Source organism: Rattus norvegicus, chromosome 1 (genome assembly GCF_021556685.1).
Source record: "Rattus norvegicus strain SHRSP/BbbUtx chromosome 1, alternate assembly SHRSP_T2T, whole genome shotgun sequence".
Classification (NCBI taxonomy): domain Eukaryota; kingdom Metazoa; phylum Chordata; class Mammalia; order Rodentia; family Muridae; genus Rattus; species Rattus norvegicus.
Window position 1 is genome coordinate 48,817,042 of NC_141534.1, and position 25,288 is coordinate 48,842,329.

Genomic DNA, 25,288 nt, shown 5'->3' on the forward strand with positions numbered 1-25,288 from the left:
CAGGATGAAGGACATGGCCACCATTCCAGAAAGTCTCTTGTGCGTCTTACATTCAGTATGACTTCTGTTCCTATAGATTGTTTTTTACTGTTGAATGTCATGTACTCACTTATTTAGCTTTTTTTCTCAACACGGTATCATAGATAGAGTGGTTTGCCTTTTTGTTTGAAAACACTTTATGGGACAATTTTATTATAACAAACTTGTCACTCTGTGTTAGGTGCTTTCCCAGTCAATGGATATTGGGTAGTCTCTAGTTTGGGACTGTGATGAATAAATCCATTATAGAATTTTTTGTGCAAATCTTTTGGGAAATTGCACTCAGAAATTTCTCTTGCATATGTTCTTATGAAAGGAGTCACAAGGGCATGAATTAAATATATTTTAAACTTTAGTGGAAACTACCGAGTAGCATTACAAGATGACTACTAAATCGGATTTCTACAACAGTGTATAAGGTTCCCGTTCTCAGTTCCAGCTTTGTGGTGACTTTAAGAGTTTGAGCAATCTAGATAGATGTGTGGCTGTACGGTGGCACTGGCTCTGGAGTGTGACCCTGGAATCTCCAGGGATTGGTGATGTCCAGCTGAGCCCTTGTCCTGTTTATGTCAACTGTCTGGTTGTCGCTGTCAGTGAAGTGTCTATTTTGACTTTTCCCTCTTTTCTTAAATTGGGTTGTTTTAATGACTTGTAGCAGAGAGGACTCCATGTCAAATACACATTTTGCTAGACAGTCCAATATGAGAGGTCCATTTATAATCAGTCCCTCTCGTATTGCACTTAGGAAATTTCTGTCTATTCTAAGACCATGAGCATCTTTCCTGCACCTTTAAAATTTTAGTTTACACGTTAAATCTCAGATCTGCTTTATAGCCAGACCAGTGTTTGTGTATGTGAAGGGTAAGTGATTATTTTACTATCCACGTCCCAGGAACGTGATTCCTTGGGTTTGGTTTGTTTTCATCTAAAGTTTGTTTACACTGTTCATAAAATTAGAAACTCCATCATTCTGTAGTGTTTCCCATTACCTAAGCAAACAAGGCGTTTGCCACACATTTTGTCTATAAATATCCTCTGAAAGTTCCGCCATTCTTGTGAATGGTGCCCCTTCCTCACTCTCTCCACCTGGAACACTTAGAAGCAGCTAAGCCAACAGTCCGAGTACAGTCAGTCCTCCGCCCTCCCATTTCCCTGGAGCCTGAAGCTTCTTAGAAACTTTGTCAACAGTCTATACCTGGTGCTTCGTGCACTTTGTGTAGGGCATTATGGACCCCACCATAGCTATTCTCATAGCACCGACTTTTGAGTAGTCTAGTGTAAGCACCTGTGTCCTTACATTGTAAATAACGGAGTAGAGCTAGAACATGGAGTCAGAGGCAGCACAGAAGCTTTAGATTCAGTGATTTGACTTAAATCCAAACTGACACGGCAAGAGTTTTGTAAATCAGTGTCCTTGGGCTGAGAAACAATCTTCCCTCCTGCCATCTTCCTAGGACTGACTCTGTAAGCCTGTGGCAGAAGCATATGCACTTTTCTAAATACACTGTAAGTAGGTAGGTGGTGAGTGTTCATTCTGTAGCCTCTCACAGGTGAATCACTAGGTGTCATCTCCATATTTTTAAAAATTCTGCATATATTAGTATTTAGTTGACATTCTTTCCCCTTATTTCTGAATCAAAAGCAAGAGAGAGCTTTGTGAAATTAGTGTCCTGACCATTGAGAGCCAGCATTCTATAAGTGTCAGAGGGAGAGGGGTTCTGGATCCAGACGCATCCTTCCGCGCATGTCTGACCCCTCCACCTTGTCTTCACAGGATCAGCATTGAGGCACGAAAGTCACCCAAGCTGCCTCGGGCTGCTCAAGAGATTTCTCGGTCTCCCCGATTGCCCATGCGCAAGCCCTCCATGGGCTCACCCAGCCTGACCCGGAGAGAGTTTCCTTTTGAAGACATCACTCAGGTAGACTCACACAGCTGATGGTGGAGCCTACACGTAGTCCAGCCAGCAGACGGCCTGGAAGTACCACCGTCCTTCCCAGCTCGTCAGTCTTGCTGATTGCCACAGCTGCATGCACACCGTGTGGCTGTGTCCCACACACCTCTCTGTTGCTGCAGTTCCTCCAGGGGAGCTCTGAGTGACGTGTCTTCCTTCTTCACGTCTGCCTCCTGGTCCACAGTGACTCCTCAGCTCTAGGAAGGGAACCTGGCCAGAGCCCCACATTCTGGCCTTGCCTGCCTTCTCTGTGCCTGTTCTGCCTCAGTCACCTCTCTAGCTCCTCCCTAACTGCTCCAGTGTGTACCTTCTCTGTGCAGGCCTCCTGCCCTGGCCCAGCCAACACTTGTCTAACCCCCTGCTAGTGTTTATTTAACATGTCTTTGTATACAACCCAACAGAAGCCTTACCGTCTGCCCTCATTACGTCCTAAGTTCCTCCTGGAGCTATATTTTACTCACACCCACCTTGAGCATAGCACTGACTTTTAAAATGTTTTTCATTGACACAATGAAACAATAGGATAATTGGAAGGTTCAAGGACACAGGATTCATTTCAGCTGTAATCTGCAGAATTTATCTATGAGAAATCAGAAAAATGAACAAATTGTGTCCCAATCACTTTGGTAGCCTTTTTTTTTTTTTTTTTTTTTTTTTTTTTTTTTTTTTTTAGATTTTAAGTTCTGTCTTTATTTCACATAATGTTATTACTTTGTTGTTTTATTAATTAGTTAATTACTTAGTTTTAGATATTGCTGGTAGCCCAGACTGGTCTGGACCTCAGTATACTCCTGCCTCAGCTTCCCAGTGGCTGAGACCTCAGCCTGCCACACCTGCTTCCTGTTTTCCTGATTTACAGTGAGGCCGTGCTGCTTTTCCCAGGCTCAAGTACTTCTTTATTCTCCTCACCAGTGGAAGCTGCATGCATACACCACTACTCTGAGCTTTGATGACCTTCTAATTTTATCTAAGAGACAGGGTCTTCTCTACCCTGGGTGGCCTCAAACTTGCTGTGATCCTCCCAACTTAACCTCCAGAGTCTGGGACTACAGACTTATATCACCAGGTTGACTTTGCACAGTGGTGGGCATTCGGCCAACATTCCCTACCCTTTAATAACCTTTTCAAAGATTTTTTAATTTACAATGTACATGTGCTTCTGTGTGTTTAAGTGCACCTGGTGAGCCACCTACGTAGAATGGAACACCTGTCCTCTGCAAGAGTAGCACATGCTCCTATAGCTGAGCCTCTCCAGCTGCTAGTGCCCTTTCAAACTGAGCACACACATGTGGCCATGCCGGGAAAGAGCTGGCACTCCAGCTAGGTGTCCCACCACTGGAAGACGGGAGCCCATCGTGCTCTGCATAACCTGGTTTGTAAAATGGCATCAGTTGGCCATTGACTGCTGCTGGCAGTGTCTACTTAAGCATTTTGCATATTAGCGTTCATTCTAAGTAGACAATTGGATGAAATAGACAGCGATTCTTTTTCCTTTTCTTTCCCCCACAGCACAACTATCTTGCTCAGGTCACATCCAATATCTGGGGGACCAAGTTTAAGATTGTGGGCTTGGCTGCATTCCTACCAACCAACCTCGGTGCAGGTAAGACTCACTCTATTTTCTCACTGTCCCATTGGAAATCAGTAAAAGTTCCCGTTTCAACCTGTGGCAGTTTATTTAGAAAATGAGCTCTTAAGACAACATGGATTCCTGTCTGTTGCCTTGACTCCAGCCTCTCAATGTTAGAGAAACAGATCTGTCACTCACTGGTTTTTGTCCCTGGTGCTTTCATTTGTTTTTCCTTGATAAGCTCTGTGTTAACAGCCAAAATCTCCAGTAGATTTTGAAGGACCTCTAGACATTTGGCTGTTGTGAGCAGATCTAGGTTCCAGTGCCTAGGTTCTTGCGTTACAAGAAACTTCTAAAGAGAAGTTAAAGACCAAGAAGGTAGCTGGCTCCCTTTTGAAAGAGTTCAGTTCTTGCTTTTCCTTACCTGGTAAGCATCTGCCTGTGACAGGTTGGAGACCCAGAGAAAACTTATGTGAGGGGAGTGGAGGCTGTGCCACGCCAGGCTTTGCCTTTCATGTGCCTCCCTATCCAAGTGAGTAGTCAGTACTCTACCTTACCCCCATGTGCCTCCCTATCCAAGTGAGTAGTCAGTACTCGCTACCTTACCTCAGGGGCAGGGAAGAAGTGGACTCAGCAGAAAAACCTTTCCAGAGCAGCCTCCTCTGCTGCTGGGTCTTCCATGCACTGCTGTGCTGCGCTCCTTGCCCACCCCCATTGTGTTTTATAAAACAGTGATATGATATGGTGGAAGGGGGCGCCTAAGTGGCCCAGCCAAGATGTTCCCCCAAGAAATCACCACCATGCAACAGGCCTAGTACCAAAGGAAGTTTATTGAAGAAAGGGAAGGGAGCCTGGAAATTATTAGAGGCAGAGAGAGAGAATAGGAGAGGGAGAAGGATGGAGGGGGGAAAGATAGAGACAGAGAGAGCAGGAGAGCTCTAGAATGCTAGAGAGCTTGGGTAGCCTGCAGTTCTTCCTGTATACTAGATTGGCTGGCACTGGGCTGACAGAGATGCAAGCTCTTGCTAGGTAACCATTGGGCGGAGCCTAGAGGAATTGCCAACTTCCCATCTCCACACCCTCCCCCACCCCTCCCCCATCTTCCTGGTTTGCCTCCATGCTGATCTTGTCTCTCTGTGAAGTCAGGCAGGCCTTGGCTCTTGACTCAGTATGTGCTCTCTGCAGCTAAATATAAATTGTTCTTCAAGAATTCTGTCTATAGAAGTTGTATTCTATGCAGACTTAATAAAATAAATTATTCTACAAACCAAAGGCTAAAAATGCATTGATGGTGGAGTGCAGCAATAGCATGGCCTACCATAGCCTAGCATGGCCTACCATGGCCTACCATGGCCTACCATAGCCTAGCATGGCCTACCATGGCCTACCGTAGCCTAGCATGGCCTACCATGGCCTACCATGGCCTACCATAGCCTAGCATGGCCTAGCATGGCCTACCATAGCCTAGCATGGCCTACCATGGCCTACCATGGCCTAGAATGGCTGAGCATGACCTAGCATGACCTAGCATGGCCAAGGCTCGAAGTTCTACCTTGGTTCCAACACCATCACCTCAGCCCAGCTCAAAAGCCTCTTGCTTTGTGTACACCTGTAAGACACACTTAAAACAGCTCCGTGTTTAGAGCTCTCATTGGGAAGTTTTCAATTCAAATAAAAGTGAAGCCAAAGAACGTAAAATCGAGTTAGATTTAGTTCTTGGCGTGTATAACATAAAGAAATGATGTGACAGGGCACACTGTGAGTCTTTATGAGGTAAATGGTTTTACTGCATGAACAATGGATCCTTCCTTTCTCTTTCCTCACTTTCCCCCATGGCACAGCTCCCTTGTCTCCAAGGGGAATTCCTTAGGATATTCCAGTACTCTGGAAGCTCTCTGATGACCACAAAATACTCAGTTACTCACCTGCGCCCTACTAATTTGTTTAAATGTCACTATTACCTCCACCTTAGTAAGCCTCTGAGAACTTAGCCTTCCTAAAATGAAGATTGGGAGAAAGAATTGAGGTGAAGATGTATTTAATGTATCTTAAAACTTCTGTCCTTCTCCATAGTTAAACCAGTTAGGGATACTAAAATGGGAGGCATGGCTGTCCCCAGGGCCTGTGCTGTTGTAGTGTGTTAGCAGCCTGTCAGGACAAAGGCTTCCCTTAAACACAGCACTGGGATCACTGTTCTCCTAACCAGTGACCTTTTTAAAAGAGCAATTGGTCCATATAGCTGCTATGACCAAGTTGATTTATTTGACAAAGAAGGTTTTGGATTTTAGGAAGTGTACCATTCATGTTACCTTATTAATCTTCTCAAATACAATGTACAGTGCTCTAATGGACTGGGAAGTGAACATTCCCTATTGCTGACATTTGATCATTTGTTTCCTTCAGTTAGAACAGACTAGCCGGGGGGAGGGGGGTAAGTTCAGTGTAAAGAGTTCTGAGGGAGAGGACAGCAAAGCGCCTGGCTCCATCACTGGCAGCCTCTCTCCTCCTGGCAGCTGGTGTGTAACTCACCTCTCCTCCTCCTTCTCTTGTCCCTGCCCACTCCACTGTCCTCTCCCTCCTCCTCTGAGACAGGGTCTCACTGTGTAGCCCTCCAACCTCAGTTTAACTCCACTCCACGCTCTGCTGATCGAGAGCAGGAAGCCACACACCTTCAAGGCTCTTGTCCCACATGAACTTGATCTCTTTTCTAGTGGTCCCAGAACTCACTGGCTGTGCCAGGGCTGGCTCACGTATTTGGTCACCTGTGGTCCTTGTTAAGATCCATGACTACAGGGTACATAGAGCCTGGTGGCTGTGACTGATCTGACATTTCTTTCTTTTTAATTTTTTACATAACCTAAGTATTATGACTCAAAATTCAGCAGTGTTAAAGGATGAGTCACAGTGAGGGAGGGAGGAAGGGAGAGAGAAGAAATGAAAAGAAAGGAGAGAGGGGGAAAGACAGAGAAAGAGACGGGAGAGAAGAGTGAAGAGAGAAATGGAAAGATGGGACAGAGAAAGACAGGAAGAGAGAGAGAGAGAGAGCTCCTTCACCTTACTGCTGTCGACTGGTTTCCCCCCAGAGGCAAGTGATGCTCATAATCCTCACTGTTAAAAATGTCCTCTGCGGCTCTGACCAATAAAGACAGCACTTTTGTACTAACTCAGAACAACATAGAACTTTTCCACCAAAATTCATACTGTATTTTGTGGGTTAGTGTGATGAGACCATGGGTAGGAAAGACACCTCGAGCACCGGCTTCAGACTGAGGTCCCAGCAAAGCCATGGCCTCCAGAGCAGCACTGATTTGTGAGACCCAGAGCCAGTGGTAAACACAGGATGCAGCTTTTCTTAACGCAGATGCTGCTAGCGTGCCTCCTCATAGTGTCACAGGAACGAGAGTTAAAACGTTAAGGACAGGTCGCTGGGTCGCTCGGTGGGTAAAGGCACCTGCACAAAGGCCAGGCAACCTAAATTGAACCTCCTAAATCTATGAGGTGGTAGGATAGAACTAACATCCACACGTGTGTCATGGCACACACATCTCACCCATGGTTACCTTAATAATAGTTAATGAACGTTTAAACATAAAAGAGTTGATAGGAACCTAATCTTGCTTTTCAGATTCATAATTTTAAAAATAATTTTGTCTTTTCTAACTAATTGTTTCCAACTTAGACTTCCTCTTAACTGTGTTAATTGAGTTAAATCTTAAGGTTTAAACAGACGATAGGAGTACTGTAAATCCCTCTGCAGATCACTATAGGTGAAACTCAGTGAGATCAGACTCAGCAGCAGCTCCCCAGCCCCACAGATGTCAAGTAGCTCCTGAGTTTAGCACTCTCAGCACCACTGAACTAAATTACCTTTCTGGTTACAAACAAAGCTTGTAAAGACCTTTTTTTTCTCCTGTGTCTGCTCTTTGTGAGGAAGCATTAGACCAGGGCATGTTTTTGGCATTTAAAATCTGTGGTCCTGTGGACAGACTAAGAACCTTCCAATCTCACATTGTATTCATCAGAGGTTACTAAAGCTGCACTCCACCTCCTGGTCCAGCTGTGCAGTATGCTGCCAACAGCAGATCTAGGGCCCTCGTTTCTCCGTCCACTGCTTCTCTGGCTCTCCTCTGGTGTGCCTCCACTAACTGTGTCCTCCCTCCTCTCACCAGTAATCTACAAAACCAGCCTGCTGCATCTCCAGCCTCGGCAGATGACCATTTATCTCCCAGAAGTTAGGAAGATTTCCATGGACTATATTAATCTGCCTGTCTTCAACCCAAACGTTTTCAGTGAGGATGAAGATGACTTACCAGGTGTGTCACATACTTAGACTTTCCTGTCACAAGCTCTCTCTTGGTGGATCATGCACGGGGACAGAGTCTTTGTCATTGAGTACAGTTGCTGGTGAGGTTTGAAAGGCCGCCTCGCACGGTGAGCTCAAGAGGCATAGTGTAGCCTAGGAGGAAAACCACTGTGGGTGCTCTTTGGCAGGAAGGAAGCTACCAGAGCATGGGTGGTTTCAGTGGTAGTGACAAGTGACAATTCACAGCAAGAGCATTTCTTGCATCACGTGTCACCTTCCTTTGCTTTCTGTTGCTTACTTAAACATCCTGACCAAGAGCAACTTGGGAAGGGAAACAGCAGTAGGGGGTCCTTAAATAGTCTTGTGTCACTTCCAAATCAGATGTCTCCAGTGGCTGCCAATGAGTTGTATCTTACTGTTCTCATTTACTCAAGGGCACGTGAGAAGCATTCTTGCTTTTTAAGTACAAGGTTTATAGATGAGACTCTCTTTCCACACCAGCCCCTGCCCTTTGGTGAATGAACACTCGCTCTGTTGTCACAGTCTCTGACTTGAGCATGGCTCATCCTTTCCCTTGACAGTCTCTTTGCTGTCCTACATGCCATTATTACAGTTTTCTCCACAGTTGAGTTGCTGTGGTGGCTGTCAGTGTGTGTGTGTGTGTGTGTGTGTGTGTGTGTGTGTGTGTGTAACTGTCTCGGGAAGTTCCCAGGGCCAGGCTTAACTTGTGATAACTTGCCTGCTATTTGGTAAAGTCACCCATCCTGTATGATAAGCCTGTTAGATCCTGTTTGCTGCTCAATTATCGGTTGCTATGCAGCATTTAACACCAAGTTACAGACCTCTGGGCCTGTGACAATGTGCTCTGAGGAAGAGACTCACCCACTTGGTAGGCTAAGGGGAGCAAAGCTAGAGTCAGCACTACTGACAGCAGGGGCGTAGACTGTGGCTCTGGGCACCCGCCTGCAAGTCATGGTTGACATCCGTGGTTCGTGAAGTGACCACTAGATAATAAGTGGAATATCCATGTGCTTTTATTAGATGGTTGTACCTTAAATGCTATTTGAAATGCTAAAAATCAGGAAATAGGCAAAGGGTATTCGGCTAATATGCCCATTTCTAGAGGATTCTTTTCTTTGGTGTTTCCACTTTATTTTACATATGCATTTTATGAGCAAAACCACTAAAGAGTTCTTTAGACATTTATGTATAATGGTTTCATGCAAGCATGTGGTACCAAAATCAGAAGGTTCAAACATGTTCCCTGAGATGTTTTGACAGGACCTTAGCCTATGTTCAACAGGCAGGCCATGCTGCACACTCCTCAGTTGGCTATGTTCTTCCAGGAATGTCAGAGAAGCTTTGTGATCAGCCTTGTTGCCTCCAGCAAACACATCTCAGCCTTAGTGCTTAGATCTTGCTTTAAGTATACATCTTACTCTGACCCAGTTTTGTGACACTGTTTTGCATCCAGTTCTTTTTGTCTGTTTTACAGTTACGGGAGCATCAGGCGTCCCTGAAAACAACCCACCTTGTACGGTAAACATCCCTATTGCACCAATCCACAGCTCTGCTCAAGCTCTGTCTCCCACACAGAGCATAGGGCTGGTGCAGTCCCTGCTGGCCAATCAGAATGTGCAGTTGGATGTCCTGACCAATCAGACAACAGCTGTAGGGTCCGTAGAGCATGCAGGTGATGCTGCTACCCAGTACCCAGTCTCCAGCCGGTACTCCAACCCTGGACAGGTGATTTTTGGAGGTGTAGAAATGGGCCGAATCATTCAGAACCCTCCTCAACTGCCTTTGCCACCACCGCCACCACCACCACCACAGGGGCCCATTCAGCTGTCTGCAGTGGACCATGGAGCTCGGGACCATGAGCACCTGCAGAAGTCAGCCAAGGCCCTGCGGCCAGTGCCTCAGCTGGCTGAGGGGGATGCAGTGGTTTTCAGTGCCCCTCAGGAGGTCCAGGTGGCAAAGATGAATCCCCCACCCCCATACCCAGGAACTATCCCTGCTGCCCCCACCACAGCTGCACCCCCACCCCCTCTGCCACCACCACAGCCCCCAGTGGATGTGTGTTTGAAGAAGGGTGACTTCTCACTGTACCCTACAGCAGCACATTACCAGCCTCCACTAGGCTATGAGAGGATAACCACCTTTGACAGCAGTGGCAATGTGGAAGAGGTGTGCCGGCCTCGCACTCGGATGCTCTGTTCCCAGAACACCTACACTCTTCCTGGCCCAGGCAGTTCTGCCACCTTGAGACTCACAGCCACTGAGAAGAAGGTCCCCCAACCCTGTACCAGTGCCACTCTGAACCGACTAACTGTCCCTCGATATTCCATCCCCACAGGGGACCCACCTCCATACCCTGAAATCGCTAGCCAGCTGGCCCAGGGGCGGAATGCTACTCAAAGGCTGGATAACAGTCTCATCCATGCCACCCTACGAAGGAACAACCGAGAGGTTGCACTTAAGATGGCCCAGCTGGCTGACAGCTCCCGTGCCCCACTGCAGCCCCCAGCCAAGCCTAAGGGGGGCACTGGTGGGGCAGTGGCACAGCTCCCAGCAAGGCCTCCACCTGCCCTATACACCTGCAGCCAGTGCAGTGGAGCAGGGCCCAGCTCACAGTCAGGTGCAGCCCTGGCCCATGCTATCAGCACCTCCCCGCTGGCCTCCCAGTCCTCCTACAATCTTCTAAGCCCTCCTGACACCTCCCGTGATCGTACTGACTATGTCAACTCAGCCTTCACAGAGGACGAGGCCCTGTCTCAGCACTGTCAGCTTGAGAAACCTCTGCGGCATCCCCCACTTCCTGAAGCCACTGTCACCATGAAGCGGCCTCCCCCCTACCAGTGGGACCCCGTGCTGGGTGAGGACGTTTGGGTTCCCCAGGAAAGGACAGCACAGCCTACAGTGCCCAACCCCTTAAAACTGTCCCCTCTCATGATAGGGCAGGGCCAGCACCTGGATGTGGCTCGAGTGCCCTTTGTGTCTCCCAAGTCTCCATCCAGCCCTACTGCCACCTTCCAGACAGGCTATGGGATGGGAGTGCCATATCCAGGCAGCTATAATACCCCCTCTTTGCCTGGAGTCCAAGCTCCGTGTTCCCCTAAGGATGCCCTGTCCCCGGCACAGTTTGCACAACAGGAGTCTGCTGTCGTACTTCAGCCAGCATACCCACCCAGCCTTTCCTATTGCACCTTGCCCCCCACATACCCAGGAAGCAGCACATGCTCCAGTTTACAGCTGCCGCCCATCGCCTTGCACCCCTGGAATTCCTACAGCACCTGCCCGCCCATGCAGAATACCCAGGGCACTCTCCCCTCCAAGCCCCACTTAGTGGTGGAGAAGCCTCTCGTGTCCCCTCCACCTGCCGAGCTCCAAAGCCACATGGGCACAGAGGTGATGGTAGAGACTGCAGACAATTTCCAAGAAGTCCTCTCTCTGACAGAAAGCCCCGTGCCCCAGAGAACAGAGAAATTTGGAAAGAAGAACCGGAAGCGCCTTGATAGCCGAGCAGAGGAAGGGAGTGTTCAGGCCATCACTGAGGGCAAAGTAAGAAAGGATGCTAGGACTTTGAGCGACTTTAACTCGCTCATCGCCAGTCCCCGCCTGGGGAGAGAGAAGAAGAAAGTGAAAAGTCAGAAAGACCAACTGAAGTCAAAGAAGTTGAACAAGACAAACGAGTTCCAGGACAGCTCAGAGAGTGAGCCCGAGCTGTTCATCAGCGGGGATGAGCTGATGAACCAGAGCCAGGGCAGCAAGAAGGGGTGGAAAAGCAAGAGGAGCCTGCGGACGGCCAGCGAGCTGGAGGAATTCAAGGGCCGCAAAGCCAGTGAGAAGGAAGACGGGCGACTGGGCAGCCAGGGCTTCGTGTATGTGATGGCCAACAAGCAGCCTCTGTGGAATGAAGCCACCCAGGTGTACCAGCTAGACTTTGGAGGGAGGGTGACCCAGGAGTCTGCCAAGAACTTCCAGATCGAGTTGGAGGGACGGCAGGTAAGGAGACTGGCCTTCTCGTGTGCTTTAAATTCAAGTGATTCCTGAACCCTTAGGCAGATAGAGAGGGAAAGCACACCCCACGCATTCATCCCCTCACCACCTGTGTTTGAGTTGCAGGTGCCTCCTAGAGTTTGGGGCTTTCTAGTATCTGTCACTGTATTTGCAAAAACCCCTATTTTTATTTATTGATACTTCTAATTGAGCTGTCATATGTTGCCTTCCCCCTCTCTGACTCTAGTGGATTGTGCTGTCTGCTTCCTTCAGGAGCTGGCAGACTTAGTTACCTCAGTCCCTACCTTTCATTTCATGGCTTCGCTTCCTACCACCTTGACCCGAGACAATGCAGTCTGGACGGACTGACTGCACTGTATACAATACTCCTTCCCAGCTGTTCATTACGCGCTATGGAAGGACGCTATGTTGTCAACCCTGCTCCCTACCTCACTAGTAGACATGAGAGCGCCCCCACTTTCCCAGTTTAAGCAGTAGGTATTGGTGACTACCCATGTCACTGAAGGTCTTCGTTAGGGTGGTACTGCTGTGAAGAGACACCATAACTATTGCAACTCTTAGAAAAGGAAAACATTTCATGGGGCTGGCTTACAGTCTCAGAGGTTTAGTCCATTGTCATAGCAGAAAGCGTGACATCACACAGGCAGACATGGTGCTGGAGAAGGAGAGTTCTACATCTTGATCTGCAGGCAGAAAGAGACAGTGTGCCACACCAGGCTTAGCTTGAGCATCGGAGACCATGAAGCCCACCCTCACAGTGACACAGCCCCTCCAACAAGGCCACGTATCCCTCCCTACAGCCAAGCATCAAACCTGTCTACGGGGGAGGGGCTGGACCTTTCAGACCTCCACACTGAGAGTTTCATAGCTGTACCCGTTAGGAGTTTTTCCTAAATATTTTGTTTTAATTACCTAGTTATTGTTTGCTTATTTCTCGTTGTGTTTATTGCTAAGTCATCCTCAAGTTCTCTAGTAGAAGGCAAATCTCCTTGGTACAAATGAAGAACACAGATGACAAGACAGTGCTTGTCACAGCACGATGGCCTCTGTACCCCTGCCACCTCCATCCATTTTAAATTTCACTTTCACTCATCACATACTTGTGCTCCCTGCTGTGTGCCTGGCGGTTTCTAAGCCGAGAATTGGCAGACTGGCTTGCGCATCCGTGTCACCCTTCCTGTCTGTAAATAAAGCATTATTGATACGCAGTTCTGGCTAATAAATTCTACCGGTACTTCCCCCTCACAAGCAGAATTGAATGGTTCTGCAGAGTATCTGAGTTACAGGCTAAAATGTTTTCACAGCACTTTAGAAAGTCGCCAGCCCTTCCTCTAAGTGCAATCAAGACCTCTGAGTCGTGGAAGTAACTGTTAAGTGTATCTTTCAAAACAGGGAGGAAGCCACAAGGAAGTGGGCGTGCGTCCTATGCTGTGTGCTGCCATAATCTCATGTGTAGAGGCCACAGGAGGTGGGACAAGGAGGAGCACGTTGGGAAGGGGGGTGTGATGCTCTAGACAGTCACCAGGGACGCCTGCTCTGAGGCAGAGTTGGCACATCTCTGAGGTCTCTCAGTGTGGTATGGAGTCTTCTCTTTCTTCTCCCCAGAGAACACACTTTATCTTACCTGTGGCTCTCCATGTAAGCTCCTTGACCCCTTACACCATCGGCCATGATCTCTGTTTCCTGTAACCCTGTAGTCAGAGGTAGAGGCCCATTAGATTCAGTTACTTGAGTTTCTGGAACTCTGCTGGACTGTGCTCTCTGCTTCCTCGAAGTGGGCACACTACACTGGCTGCGGTCTCACTTTCTTTTCCTTTCTTGTGTTTGCTCCCTCCCCCTCCCTTAGGTGATGCAGTTTGGACGGATCGATGGTAATGCTTACATCCTAGACTTCCAGTACCCCTTCTCAGCTGTGCAGGCTTTTGCTGTTGCCCTGGCCAATGTGACTCAGCGCCTAAAATGAGCAGAGGTCCAGGAGGAGGCATGGCAGGGGCCTTTGGACACAGTGCTTGTGCTGCTACTGCCCGAGACGACCAGCGACAACGGCGGTAGAGGAGGCCAGCAGGCCTGGGGCGGTGCTGACCTGTAGGCATGGTTGTCTGATCAGTTAGCCTTTAATGTCTCTCCTCTTTTGATAGAGTGCTGTTTGGAAGCCAAGATTTGAGGTATCTTGTGTTCTTGGAGGCAGTGGAGCTTGGCTACAGAATGTTGTACTGAATTTACTTCTCATGACTAGAATTAAGGGCCTTTGCAAAGAAAACAGAGTGCTTGACCTTGCTCTTCTTCTAGACATAGGGAGTGTTAGTGTTCATTACTCATGTTATCTGACCTCTGTTACCCCTTCCAACATTACCACTCACAAAACACACACACACACACACACACACACACACACACACACACACACACACACAAAATTTTTTTTTAAACACAACCAGATCTCTGGAAGATTCAGCTTGTATTGGGTTGGGGAGAACAGCATTTCATTCACAGATGTCCGCTGCTTACAAAGGTACCTGGATGAATGAAGGACACATGCAAATGCCTTGTGCTTGGCTCATGTAAGCACCGTAGATGGGTGCTGTCGCCAGTGTGAATGTGATTTGATAGGCAGTGGGTTACCATGGAGACAGGCTCACATGCAGACAACTGGATGAGCTGGTGGTTGGCTTATGTATGCGAGGGTTATTTCCCAAGGATACTAGTTGGAAAGCACCCTGGTTTCTTGTGTCAAAATTAATCCTGTCTGACTTTGGAAGAAGGTAAGAAACTTCAGTAAGTGGGCAAACTCAGGCTGGATAGAACTAGGCTTATGTCATTGTCCTTAGACTGGCTGGTCACCAGATACCTCCCTCCACTTGTCAAGAAGCAGCCTTCATTCTCCTTACTCCCTTGTTTTAATCTGGAACATTTTACTGTAGACATCTTTCTCTTTAGATCCTATTGCTCTTTCTTTTCTAAAATGTGGGTGAGACTTGATTTGCATCTACACCTTTCCTTCCCTTGTCCACATTAAAATTCATTTGATTTGAATGTTTTCCATAAATTATAAGTGTAATAAAAATATGTATGCACTTCCCAGGATATTAAAAGAGGGTTGTGGTCAAATCTCTGGGGGAAACTCCCACAATATGCTGTAAGTGTGGAGGCCGTACTAAAAGATGACCCACAGGAAAGCCTTGCTAAGACTGTCTGTGCTCTCCACAATATGCTGTAAGTGTGGAGGCCGTACTAAAAGATGACCCACAGGAAAGCCTTGCTAAGACTGTCTGTGCTCTCCACAATATGCTGTAAGTGTGGAGGCCGTACTAAAAGATGACCCACAGGAAAGCCTTGCTAAGACTGTCTGTGCTCTCCACAATATGCTGTAAGTGTGGAGGCCGTACTAAAAGATGACGCACAGGAAAGCCTTGCTAAGACTGTCTGTGCTCTGTTCATTCTGCCTGTAGCATCTTTGCGAAATTTCTTCCTGTGTGAACACACCCCGGCAAATACCCAGACCTTGTAGTAAGACCCAGTTCTTGCTGTTGCTGCTACCTGTGATGCTTATTCCCAGAGCACAAAAGCTTTGACTTTTGAGTTGGGCTTTATTTGAAAGCTGACCAGTGGGAGATGCTACAGGAAATTCTTTTTGACTTAAACATTGTTTTGGTTTCCTCCTCTTCCTCTTCCTCCTCTTCCCCCTCTTCCTCCTCCCCCTCTTCCTCTTTTTCTTTCTTGTGCTTGATTTAAGAATTAAAAAATAAACTGGTTTCTTTAGCTGAGCAAAATAAAATTACTCATCTTTTTTTTTTTAATTACAAAGAAATACTGACAAGAACATCTCCCAGTTGATATTGGAGTTTTCCATTTTATAATTTAAAATATGGGAGCTGATTCCTAGGTGGGTCAGTTGTCCAAGAAAGAGTTGAGCAGTATATCCAGAGTTACTGTGTTTACGTAAGTTCCTGTCGCTTGGTAAGGTGTCTCAGTGCTTTTCATTAGTTGTGCAATACTGTTGTAGCCTCTGTTTATGGAATAATTTAAATGCAATTTTCTTTGTTCTGTTGTCTAAGAGATAGTTATTTATCTTGCTCTTTATAGTATTCTTGGGAACTATTTTGTTACTATGTATTAGTGATTTATGCCCCTTTATTATTTATTTAGAAGAATAGTACCTTTGTAATGAGTTATTTGGTGGCAATATATTTTGCTGCAAAGAATAAAGAGAATATGACAGAATTTTTTTTTTTGGCTTGGGTGCTTTATAACTTTCTTGAAAGTTGGGATAAAATCTTATTAATTCCTTAAAAAAATAAACTTACTCTTTATCTCAGTATTGATTGTATGCAAAATAAGCTCTGTCTTTGAGATAGCATACCATAAGATAGTACTTCTTATTTGAAAATGTTAGTTTTAAATGAAATGTGATAGGACACAAGGAAGGATGAGAGGTCTGAGATAAGAGTCTCCAAAGAGGTCCTTAGTAAATAATCTTTAGGTTTGAGGTTTGGTTTGGTTTTTTAGTTAAAATTGGCCTTTTCAAAAATGCAAAATTTATACTTACAACTTTGCTAAATATGAACAAATATGGAAGAAATCCCTAAAAGATACTTTCTGTCCAGGGAGATGCGGGCTTCTGTCTGGTCTTGAGCAGTGCTTGACCTGTGAGCTGCAGGAGTACCTGCCCCTCACTAAACTCCTCTCCCAGACAGAAGAGTGAGTCTCAGGTCCCAGGTGGACAGTAGGCTGCTGCCTGCAGCAGCTGTGACATAGTATCATTTAAGGTAATGGCTTCTTCCAGTCAACATCACTTGATTAAATTCTCCTCAAATTAAGTAACTGAATTCTAGGTATTTCATGGTTATTAGCAATTTGTGAATGTCACAATGTCTCATTGGATCCATAAATTGGAAACAGTCAACTACATAGAGGCCTATAGGAAGAGTATATTAACCAACATGAAAGCTAGTGTTAGATTTATTTGGCTCTAGTGTCATCAAAACAAAAGTTGTGGGTGAATATACACTGCCCATTTGAATGTATAGCTTGAGAAAAACAGGGACCACCACATCTAGAAATACTCAGCTCTCATGGGCATACAAAGAAAAGCTTTTGCATGTTGGTGCTTTTCATGTAATGTTCATTCTGTAATCAAAGGCCAGGGGCTCAAAATCAAGGTCGAATTGTTCTGTCACAGGGATAGAGTGGCTTTGGGCAAGCCCCTGGGGTGTCTGGCCTCCTCATGTCCATCTCTTAAATGAAAAGGCATGCCTCACAAGCTCAAACACTACATTCTAACTCCTGTAGTCTGAGAGGTCAAAATTTAGCAGCTCATCTTCCCCTTGCCAGGGTGAAAGTATGTTTCAAAACCTGCTACCTATGTAGAAAACATTTTCATGAGCCTGTAAGCTATCTACTGTCTCCTGAACAGAAACCAGCAGGTTTACCCCTAAGTTTGTTTAGAATAATGTTTATTATACTAAAAATTATAGAAGCATCAAATGCAAGTACAGTGGAAGTCCCCTCTGAGTGTGTTGTACTCGGTGAGCATTCTCAAGAAAAATAAAGCACTACCTGGATGTAAAACTGGGGGTGGGTTCAGAAAGAAGAGTGCTGGCAAAGGCTCGCCTCTTTTGGTGTGCTCATGTGTGACAATGCTACACCAAAGGGAGCCTGTGCTGTCCTGTGGGCTGTGGACAGGTTGACAGCACTAGCTGGTTTGAACTGTCATTTGAGTTCCTGGGAGTTTATGATAGCGTACAGTTCAGAAGTCTACACCACTGTGTATCTCCTTATCTCTGGCTGATAAACTCTTGAGGATTGTGACTTACTTTGTTTCCATTTTCTTCAGCTTTGTGCAGTTCTCTTGTACTTTAACTGTATCTATATTTTCTGTTTACAAGTTAATTTTAAGGGGAAGGGTAGGATTTTAAGATCTTGGTTATTGTAGATAATTTTTTTCTCGTGTTGTAGAAAAGCATGGGTTATACATTTGAGTGAAAAGGCACTGTATTATTTACCAAAGGTGTATTGTTTGCATTTGTTTATAAATGCATTATTTTAGTACTGTAAATTTGGGCATAACTTCTGAGTTTACTACTATTGCTTCAGCTGGCATCTGTCTTTCTCCTTCTCCGTCATCCCCATAAATGTGCAATGTGGGGTGCATAGGTCACAGACCAAACAAGACCACCAGCATGTAATTGTCCACACTTTGGGAACAGCGTGCACTGTTTCGTACACATCAGTCCCTCCAGTGTTGGTTTTTTAATTTTTTTTATTTTGTTTATAAATTCAGCATTTTGCTTTAACCTTCCGGAAAGATCTGTTGAGAGTCCCCATTGCATCTCAATGAGCTCTCTCTTATTTGCCTATCTTTGTATGTATTTTGTATACTAGATTGTGCAGGACGTATTCTAGAAGGGATCAATGGTTTGCATTCAAAATGATGTAGTTTGTCCAAAATATTTTGCCTTTAAAATTGAAATGGGTTAATCTCATTTTTTTCTTGATGATTTGAAATTGTAAGATTTGTCCAGCTATTGCTTAATAAAATTTTGCGGATCAAAAAAGATCAATTACATGTGTGCCAAGTTTGAATTATGGGTCTTGGGTCCTTTAAGAAGAAATCACCTCCTTCTGGTGACATGAACTTCTGACCCTCGAGTTACTTCAAGCGTTCCCTGAGAAATGCCATCATGACTGGGATCACTTGAAATGTCCCTGTCATCTCATTGCCCACTTGGTGAATTGTTTTGACTTTTTGGGGGGTTTTCTTCATTGTGAAAAAGAATCCAATTAATAATGCGCGTCATCTGGGAGGACACTGACTTTTCCAGATCGTGTGACCTGATTTTGCTCTCTTATAATTTTTTCTAATGAGTGTTTAGCTATATCATGGAAGAAGGAAAAAAACGAATGCACCTATATAGTACCCAAAAGGTCAAAGGTCAAAGGTGCTAAATATTTTGACACCTTAGTTTGTGGGAAACACAATGAAGCCCAGTTTTAAGCCACTTTGCTAAAAATGGCACCAGTGTAACTGTTGACTGGTACTATTGAGTGCTTGCAAGCCTCCTCCTTCCTTAGCTGCAGATGTAGGAAACCAACACTGGGAGCCTGTGTCCGAGTGTCTGTGTACAGAACAACTGTGGTGCCCGTTCTGGCTGGAGGAGCCAGAGAAACACCACCATATGGCGGCTCTAGCACAGCCTAACTACGGAATTGTTCTGAAGTCGTTATGAGGTCACGCCTCTGTGCTTGATATGATCCAAGGATAACCAGCTGCCTTGCACAGAATTGAGTCTGTCCTGACTTCTGAGTGTTAGCGAGCCTTAGGGAACTTTTATAACCAGGGAGGGAGGGCTGCTAGCCAGAATCAGGCCTGTCTCCTCCACCCGCACACTGCTTTGCTTTGCTTTTTTTTTTTTTTTTTCTCTCCCAAGACAGTTTCTCTGTGTAGCTCTGACTGCCCTGGAATTCACTCTCTAGGCCAGGCTGGCCTCAAACTCACATAGATCTGCCTGCCCCTGCCTCCCAAGTAATGTGGTTAAAGGCTGCACCACCACCTCCCTTTTCATAATGACAAAGTTGGAACACTGAAGAGAGTGAAATGATTGCTGGATTCTATAGACAGAAAACCAATCCTGAAACAGAATCGAGGATTTCTGGTCACATAGCAGATAGACCTCATTTATTCCTAGATTTCCCTTTCTTCTTTGTCTTATTTAAGACAAGGGCTCTCTATCAACTCTAGCTGTCCCAGAACTAGCTACGTAGATCAGGCTGCCTCACTCGTACAGATCTATCTGCCTCTGCCTCCCAAATGCTGGGATTAAAGGTGTGTACCATGCCGGGCTCCCAGCTCCCCACTCTTGTTTAATAATGACCTATTTGTAATCAGTCACCTATGAGGAATAGCACACTGGCCTTCCCTGACATATCCTAACAAACCTTCCCACTCCTGGAGTATTCTCAGGTCAGTACTTTCAAATCTGTGTTTCCGGGGTCTGGAAGTTTATCTCACAGGCCGTTTTGCTCAGCCAGACATCACAGGGGCACAGACTAACACACATTTGTTTCTCTGTCAGCTCAGTGAAACACGTGCACCGAGTGCTGAAAATAAACTCTTCATAGGCCAACCAGCCTCAATCCTGGGGTCCAAGTTTCTGCCGAGCCGGTGGCTTCAAGTGAAGACTACCATTGTGGAGCGGAGCCCAGCTCGAGCTAGTGCTGGGTGTGGACCGTGATGCATGGCCCCTTCTGTTCCCTTCTCTGGGTTTCCTGCTCTCTGCTTTTCTCCACAGGGGAGTGGGCTCCTATACTAGGGAGGATGTGAGATCCAGGACACAGTTCTAGGGTGGGGGTGGGAAATTCCAGTGAAATGTCAAAACTCTGAACCCAGAAACAAGAGCTCTTGGGAAATCACAGAAACGTCCAAGTGAGGGGGCTATATGTAATAACAAAAAATAAGTGTGAAGTTCAGCTGTGGCTTCCACCTCTCCTTCATGAGCAGTTTGCACCTTCTCCCAGCTCAGTGTTTTAGAACCTGGGGACCGCCCTTGGCCCCTTAGCTCAGTCTCCCCCGCAGGTTCCTCCTGCACCCAGTGTTTTTGCAGTTACCCATCAGATGTACAGCTATGGCTCCCGGGCTCCACGCCCCTAGAAGGTGGAAGAAGCTAGGTAGGTAAGGGCTGGGTGCATAGCAGTCCTCAACTATTAACTCACTTGCTCTCTCCTGGCAGGGCCAGCCAGCCCTACCCTCCTGAACCCTCAGGGTAGAGAGTGCCTAGTGCTTTTTCTCTTGACTTCCAAGCAGAAAGCCTGGGTCATCCTGGCACTGTTCCGTTCCTCAGTGGGAACTGAGGCTAACATGGCGCACCCTTGAGCTCATGAAAGTCCTCGTGATTCCCCCTTTGATGTAAAGCATCTAAAGATGCTGCTTCAGGGATCGACCATGGGCCTCTCGATCAAGATCTCGCGCTTTGGCCTCGTGGTGGATGCAGTTCCTTTTCACAGGCCATGAAAACATGAGTCTGACCGAACCATGCTTTGCAGTCAGCGCAAACACCAGAGTATATACCCCCAGGCACAGCTCCATGGCCGAAGGATTGTTCTCAAGTAATGTCTTTCTTTCTGAGCTCCATCAGGGATCCTGACTCCGTTTCCTGCCTTCCTCAAGCTCCTGCTGCTGACTATAGGAGGCCAGGAGTGTGGTTTCTTACCCATGGTAGAAGTTTCAACTCCTTTTTGTAAGATGTGTTAAACTATTCCTCCGGTCTTCGCTTCATCCATTAGAACTGCCAGTCCCTGCTTGTGCCTCATCTTGAAGTTACAGGAAAGTGTCTGCAGGCCCAAGCGCTGTCTCTGCTGTCCGCAGATCCAGCCATGTAGGATGAGGAGAGTACACTGGTCTAAAAGCTATGGGAGTGTATTGAGCTCTTACACTCTCTGGTCTATCCCTGGCCCCTAGGAGTTAACCTCCTCTTCTAGGAGTTAGCTTCCTCCTGCCCATCAGTTCCCAGATGCTGCAGCCAGCGGTGAGGGTCTGTCCCCTTGCTTACAGAGCTTCCATCTCATGAGTGAGCTGGTAGACGTTCATTTTGGTTTTACCCACACCTCCTAGCAGGTGCTAAAACTGCAAAGCTAACTTTGGCTCTAGGGGAGCTGACAGAAAGGTGGGCACAGCAGTCTTTGCTGGGGAACTGAGCTGCAGTTCTCCACATAGAACTCCCAGGAAGACCTGATGGGTCAGACTTCACCAAAGAGCTGTTTGAAATTTAAGTCACAGACCTGTTCAGTTCCCAGTAAGGAAGTCTGCCTGCCAGTCAGCTACAGCAGTGACGGCCCAGCTCCTCCATGTTGGGATAGACTTCTGCAGCGGCTTCCGGCAGGCTGACTAGCGGCACAGGCACCTAGGCAGGGCTTCTCTAGGCTAACAGCCTCAGCAGGGCATACCCAGGCCACCTCATTTGTTAATGCATTGTTGATGACACTGCAGGGAATTGCCTTCGGATTGCCTTCTGATTGAGTAAGGAGTTAGCTGGAGTATGCTAACACTAGATAAACAGGAGGAAAGGTGTTCTGAGTTCCTGGTGAGCACTGTGGCCACTCAGTGTGAAACTCAGAAGACTGGGAAAGCGAGCATTGTTAAAACTACAGACCCAGTCCCTTGGGAGGCTAAGGCAGAGAGATTACCTGAGTCTAAGAATTTAATCCATCCTGATCACATAGTGATAGGATGTCTTTAAGTGCTGAAAAGATGGTTCGGTAATCAAAATTACTCTTGCAGAGGACGTGGGTTTAGTTCACAGTGCCCGCCTGGCGGCTCACAGGGAGTCTCTAATTCAGTGCCAGGGGATCTCATACATTCTCTGGCCTCAGTGGGCACCAGGCACATGAGGTGCACAGACAGTGCATGCAGATGAAACATCCATACACACACAAATAAATCAGTATTCAAGCAAACAAGAAGCAGGACATAGCAGGACATACCTGTAAGGCAGAGACAGGAAGACCCCAAGTCTAAAGTCAGCCTGGCGTTACAGTGAACTCAGAGTAACCCTGGTATATGGTGTGTGCTTATCCTGAAAATGACAGGGGGAAGGTAGGAGGGAAGAAGGACCAGCCAAGTGATTGAGTCTTAAATAATGGGGGGAGGGGAATGGGGCCACAGGTAATTTTAAAGAGGGAATAAATGATTTTTTTTTTTAATGAATAGGCTCTAAAAGCAGAGAAGCTAGCTACGGACTTTCCTGGGCTCTGTGTATGTGTGTGTGTATGTGTTTGTATGTGTATGTGCATGTGTGTGCATGCCTGTGTGTGTATGTATGTATGTGTGTGTATGTATATATGTGTGTATGTCTCTGTGTGTATATGTGTGTGTATGTCTCTCTGTATGTGTGTGTATGTAAGTGTATGTGTGTGTGTATGTGTGTGTGTGTATGTGTGTATGTGTGTGTGTATATCTGTGTGTGCCTGTGTGTGTATATGTGTGTATATGTGTGTGTATGTGTATGTGCGTGTGTGTGCATGCCTGTGTGTATGTATGTATGTGTGTGTATGTCTCTGTGTGTATATGTGTGTGTATGTCTCTCTGTATGTGTGTGTATGTAAGTGTATGTGTGTGTGTATGTGTGTGTGTATGTGTGTATGTGTGTGTGTATATCTGTGTGTGTCTCTGTGTGTATATGTGTGTGTATGTCTGTATGTGTGTGTATGTATGTGTGTGTGTGTGTGTGCCTCACTTGGTTTTTCCATTTCTTCTTAGTAGCAAATCTTCCTGACTGAGGTTTCACAGCATTGCATTCCTTCCAGAAAGGATGAACTTCAGAGGAAGCCTCTGCATGTGGGGCTAGGGAGAGACAGGATCAAAGAGGATGAGTGAACCCTTGCCAACTTGACACACAAATGTATCACCGTTAGGCCATAACCTTTCCTTCTTGGTTTTCCCCCAAGATCACATATGAATATCAGTATTACAATATGAACATTCCAAATTTTAAAAGCCCCACAGTATTTTAAAATGTAAACACTTAAAAATTCTGTGTCTTTAAAAATAGTCTTTCAAATCCAAATTCTCCGTAAAACCCCAGAATATCTTTTAAAAGTTTAAAGTCCCACAAGCCAGACGGTGAGATGCCTTTAATCCCAGCACTTGAGGGGCAGAAGCAGGTAGATCTCTAAGTTTGAGACCAGCCTGGTTTACAGAGCAAATTCCAGGACAGTCAAGGCTAAACACACACACACACACACACACACACACACAAACTCTGTCTTGAAAAACAACACCAAAAGTTGAAAGTGTCTCAATTGCAGGTTCCTGTAAAATCAAAACTAAGTCAAATACTTTCTTCCTTCAAGAGGAGAGAGTCAGGTTACAGTCATAGTCTGAATGAAGGGAAACTAAACTCCGAGAAGTGTGAATAACTCAGTATCTGGGATTCACTCTTGATCTTCTGGGCTCCTCCAAGGGGATTGGGTCACTCAGCCAACTCTGCCATCTTCTTTGTTGATCTGATCTAAGGTATTCTTCATGTTTTGTGACATCCTTGATGGGATGGCTGCGAATACTGCACAGTTTTCATTGAACTCCCTGATGCTTGTTCATTTCCCGAGAAAACAGGAATCAGCCTGAGCCTGGTGGCACTTGACCCATCGCCATGGAGGGCAGAGGCAGGAGGATCGCTAGTTCAAGATCGGCCGGCACGATTTAGTGAATCATTGCTTCAAATAAAGGTTGGGGTTATAGCTCAGTAATAGAGCATTTAGCTAATATTTGAAAACTCTAGACTCAATTCCTAAGTCTGGTGCCCACCCCAAAACTGTAAGTGTAAAGCAAGCTAAGATGTAAATGCTCCTAACAGAGTCCACTTCCAACAGCGCACTGTCCCTGAAAGGGGAACTGCACGCTGTGCCGTCAGCATCCGTTTTCATTTTTCATAGGGACCATGCCTTACCACCAGCTTTTGAGATTTCTGAATTTACCTCCCAGCTCTCCAGGCTGGTGGGAAACGATTCCAACATGTTTGAGAATGTGTGTGCGTGCGTGCGTGTGTGTGTGTGTGTGTGTGTGTGTGTGTGTGTGTGTTCGTGCATGCATGTGTGTGTGCGTGCGTGCATGTGTGCGTGCATGTGTGTGTGTTCATGTGTGTGTGCATGCGTGTGTGTGTGCATGTGTGCATGCATGTGTGTGTATGTGTGTGTGTTTGTGCATGTGTGCATGCGTGCATGCACGTGTGTATACTGTAACTTTGTTATATTACTTCTCAGCTTAAAACCACTCGGCAGCAGTCGAGTGTGCAGTTGGGTGATCGGCGACTCTGCATATTTCTTCACTGCTGGAGGAAGACCTGAGTGAAGACCGCCGCCACTGTCTTAGCCACTCAGCCACACGTGGACCGAGCAGCTGGCTTCTCACAGTTCTGGAGACTGCGGGATGAAATGGTGATGTCATGTGGGGAGGGTCTGTCGAAGGCAGCTGCTCACTCTCTCTCTCCTCAAATGGTGGGCCAGGGTTAAAGGGCGAATTAGACCGATACCGGCATGGTACTAACTAAAGGGAGGAAGCCTGCAGATGACTCTTAAGAATGAAAAGAAGATGTAAGAACGCATAGAGAATATTGTAATGAATAAGAATAGTAAGCGATTATATGCAGTGCATTTAGACACTTGGAAATTGAATCACTAGAAAGTCTTCCTACAAAGAAACTAACACTCCCAGACAAATAGTTTTACTGGGCAGTGACGTCAACTTTGAAGGAACCCCGAGGCTGTGGGAGAAGGACTGGGTGTGGGGACATGGAACGTTTTTCCTTCAGCCCCACTCCCACCCAAAAGCACTTCAATTGCAACCCAGACAAGGAAGGGAGACGAGGAAGGGAAAATAGGCCTCACTTTCTGTCTGTTTCCCTTCTCCTGCTA

The 25,288-nt window shown here is 46.3% G+C and overlaps 1 protein-coding gene across 1 annotated transcript in view; it reads left to right on the forward strand.

Moving 5' to 3' along the window:
- Tulp4 (TUB like protein 4) overlaps positions 1 to 18,444 on the forward strand; it is a 130,378-nt gene extending 111,934 nt beyond the window's left edge. The window contains exons 11-15 of the mRNA NM_001109137.2: positions 1,814 to 1,958; positions 3,501 to 3,594; positions 7,731 to 7,874; positions 9,360 to 11,869; positions 13,731 to 18,444. Coding sequence (NP_001102607.1) covers positions 1,814 to 1,958; positions 3,501 to 3,594; positions 7,731 to 7,874; positions 9,360 to 11,869; positions 13,731 to 13,847 — 3,010 coding nt within the window. The 3' untranslated portion in view covers positions 13,848 to 18,444. The remainder of the gene's footprint in view (positions 1 to 1,813; positions 1,959 to 3,500; positions 3,595 to 7,730; positions 7,875 to 9,359; positions 11,870 to 13,730) is intronic.
- The last annotated feature ends 6,844 nt before the right edge of the window (positions 18,445 to 25,288 follow it).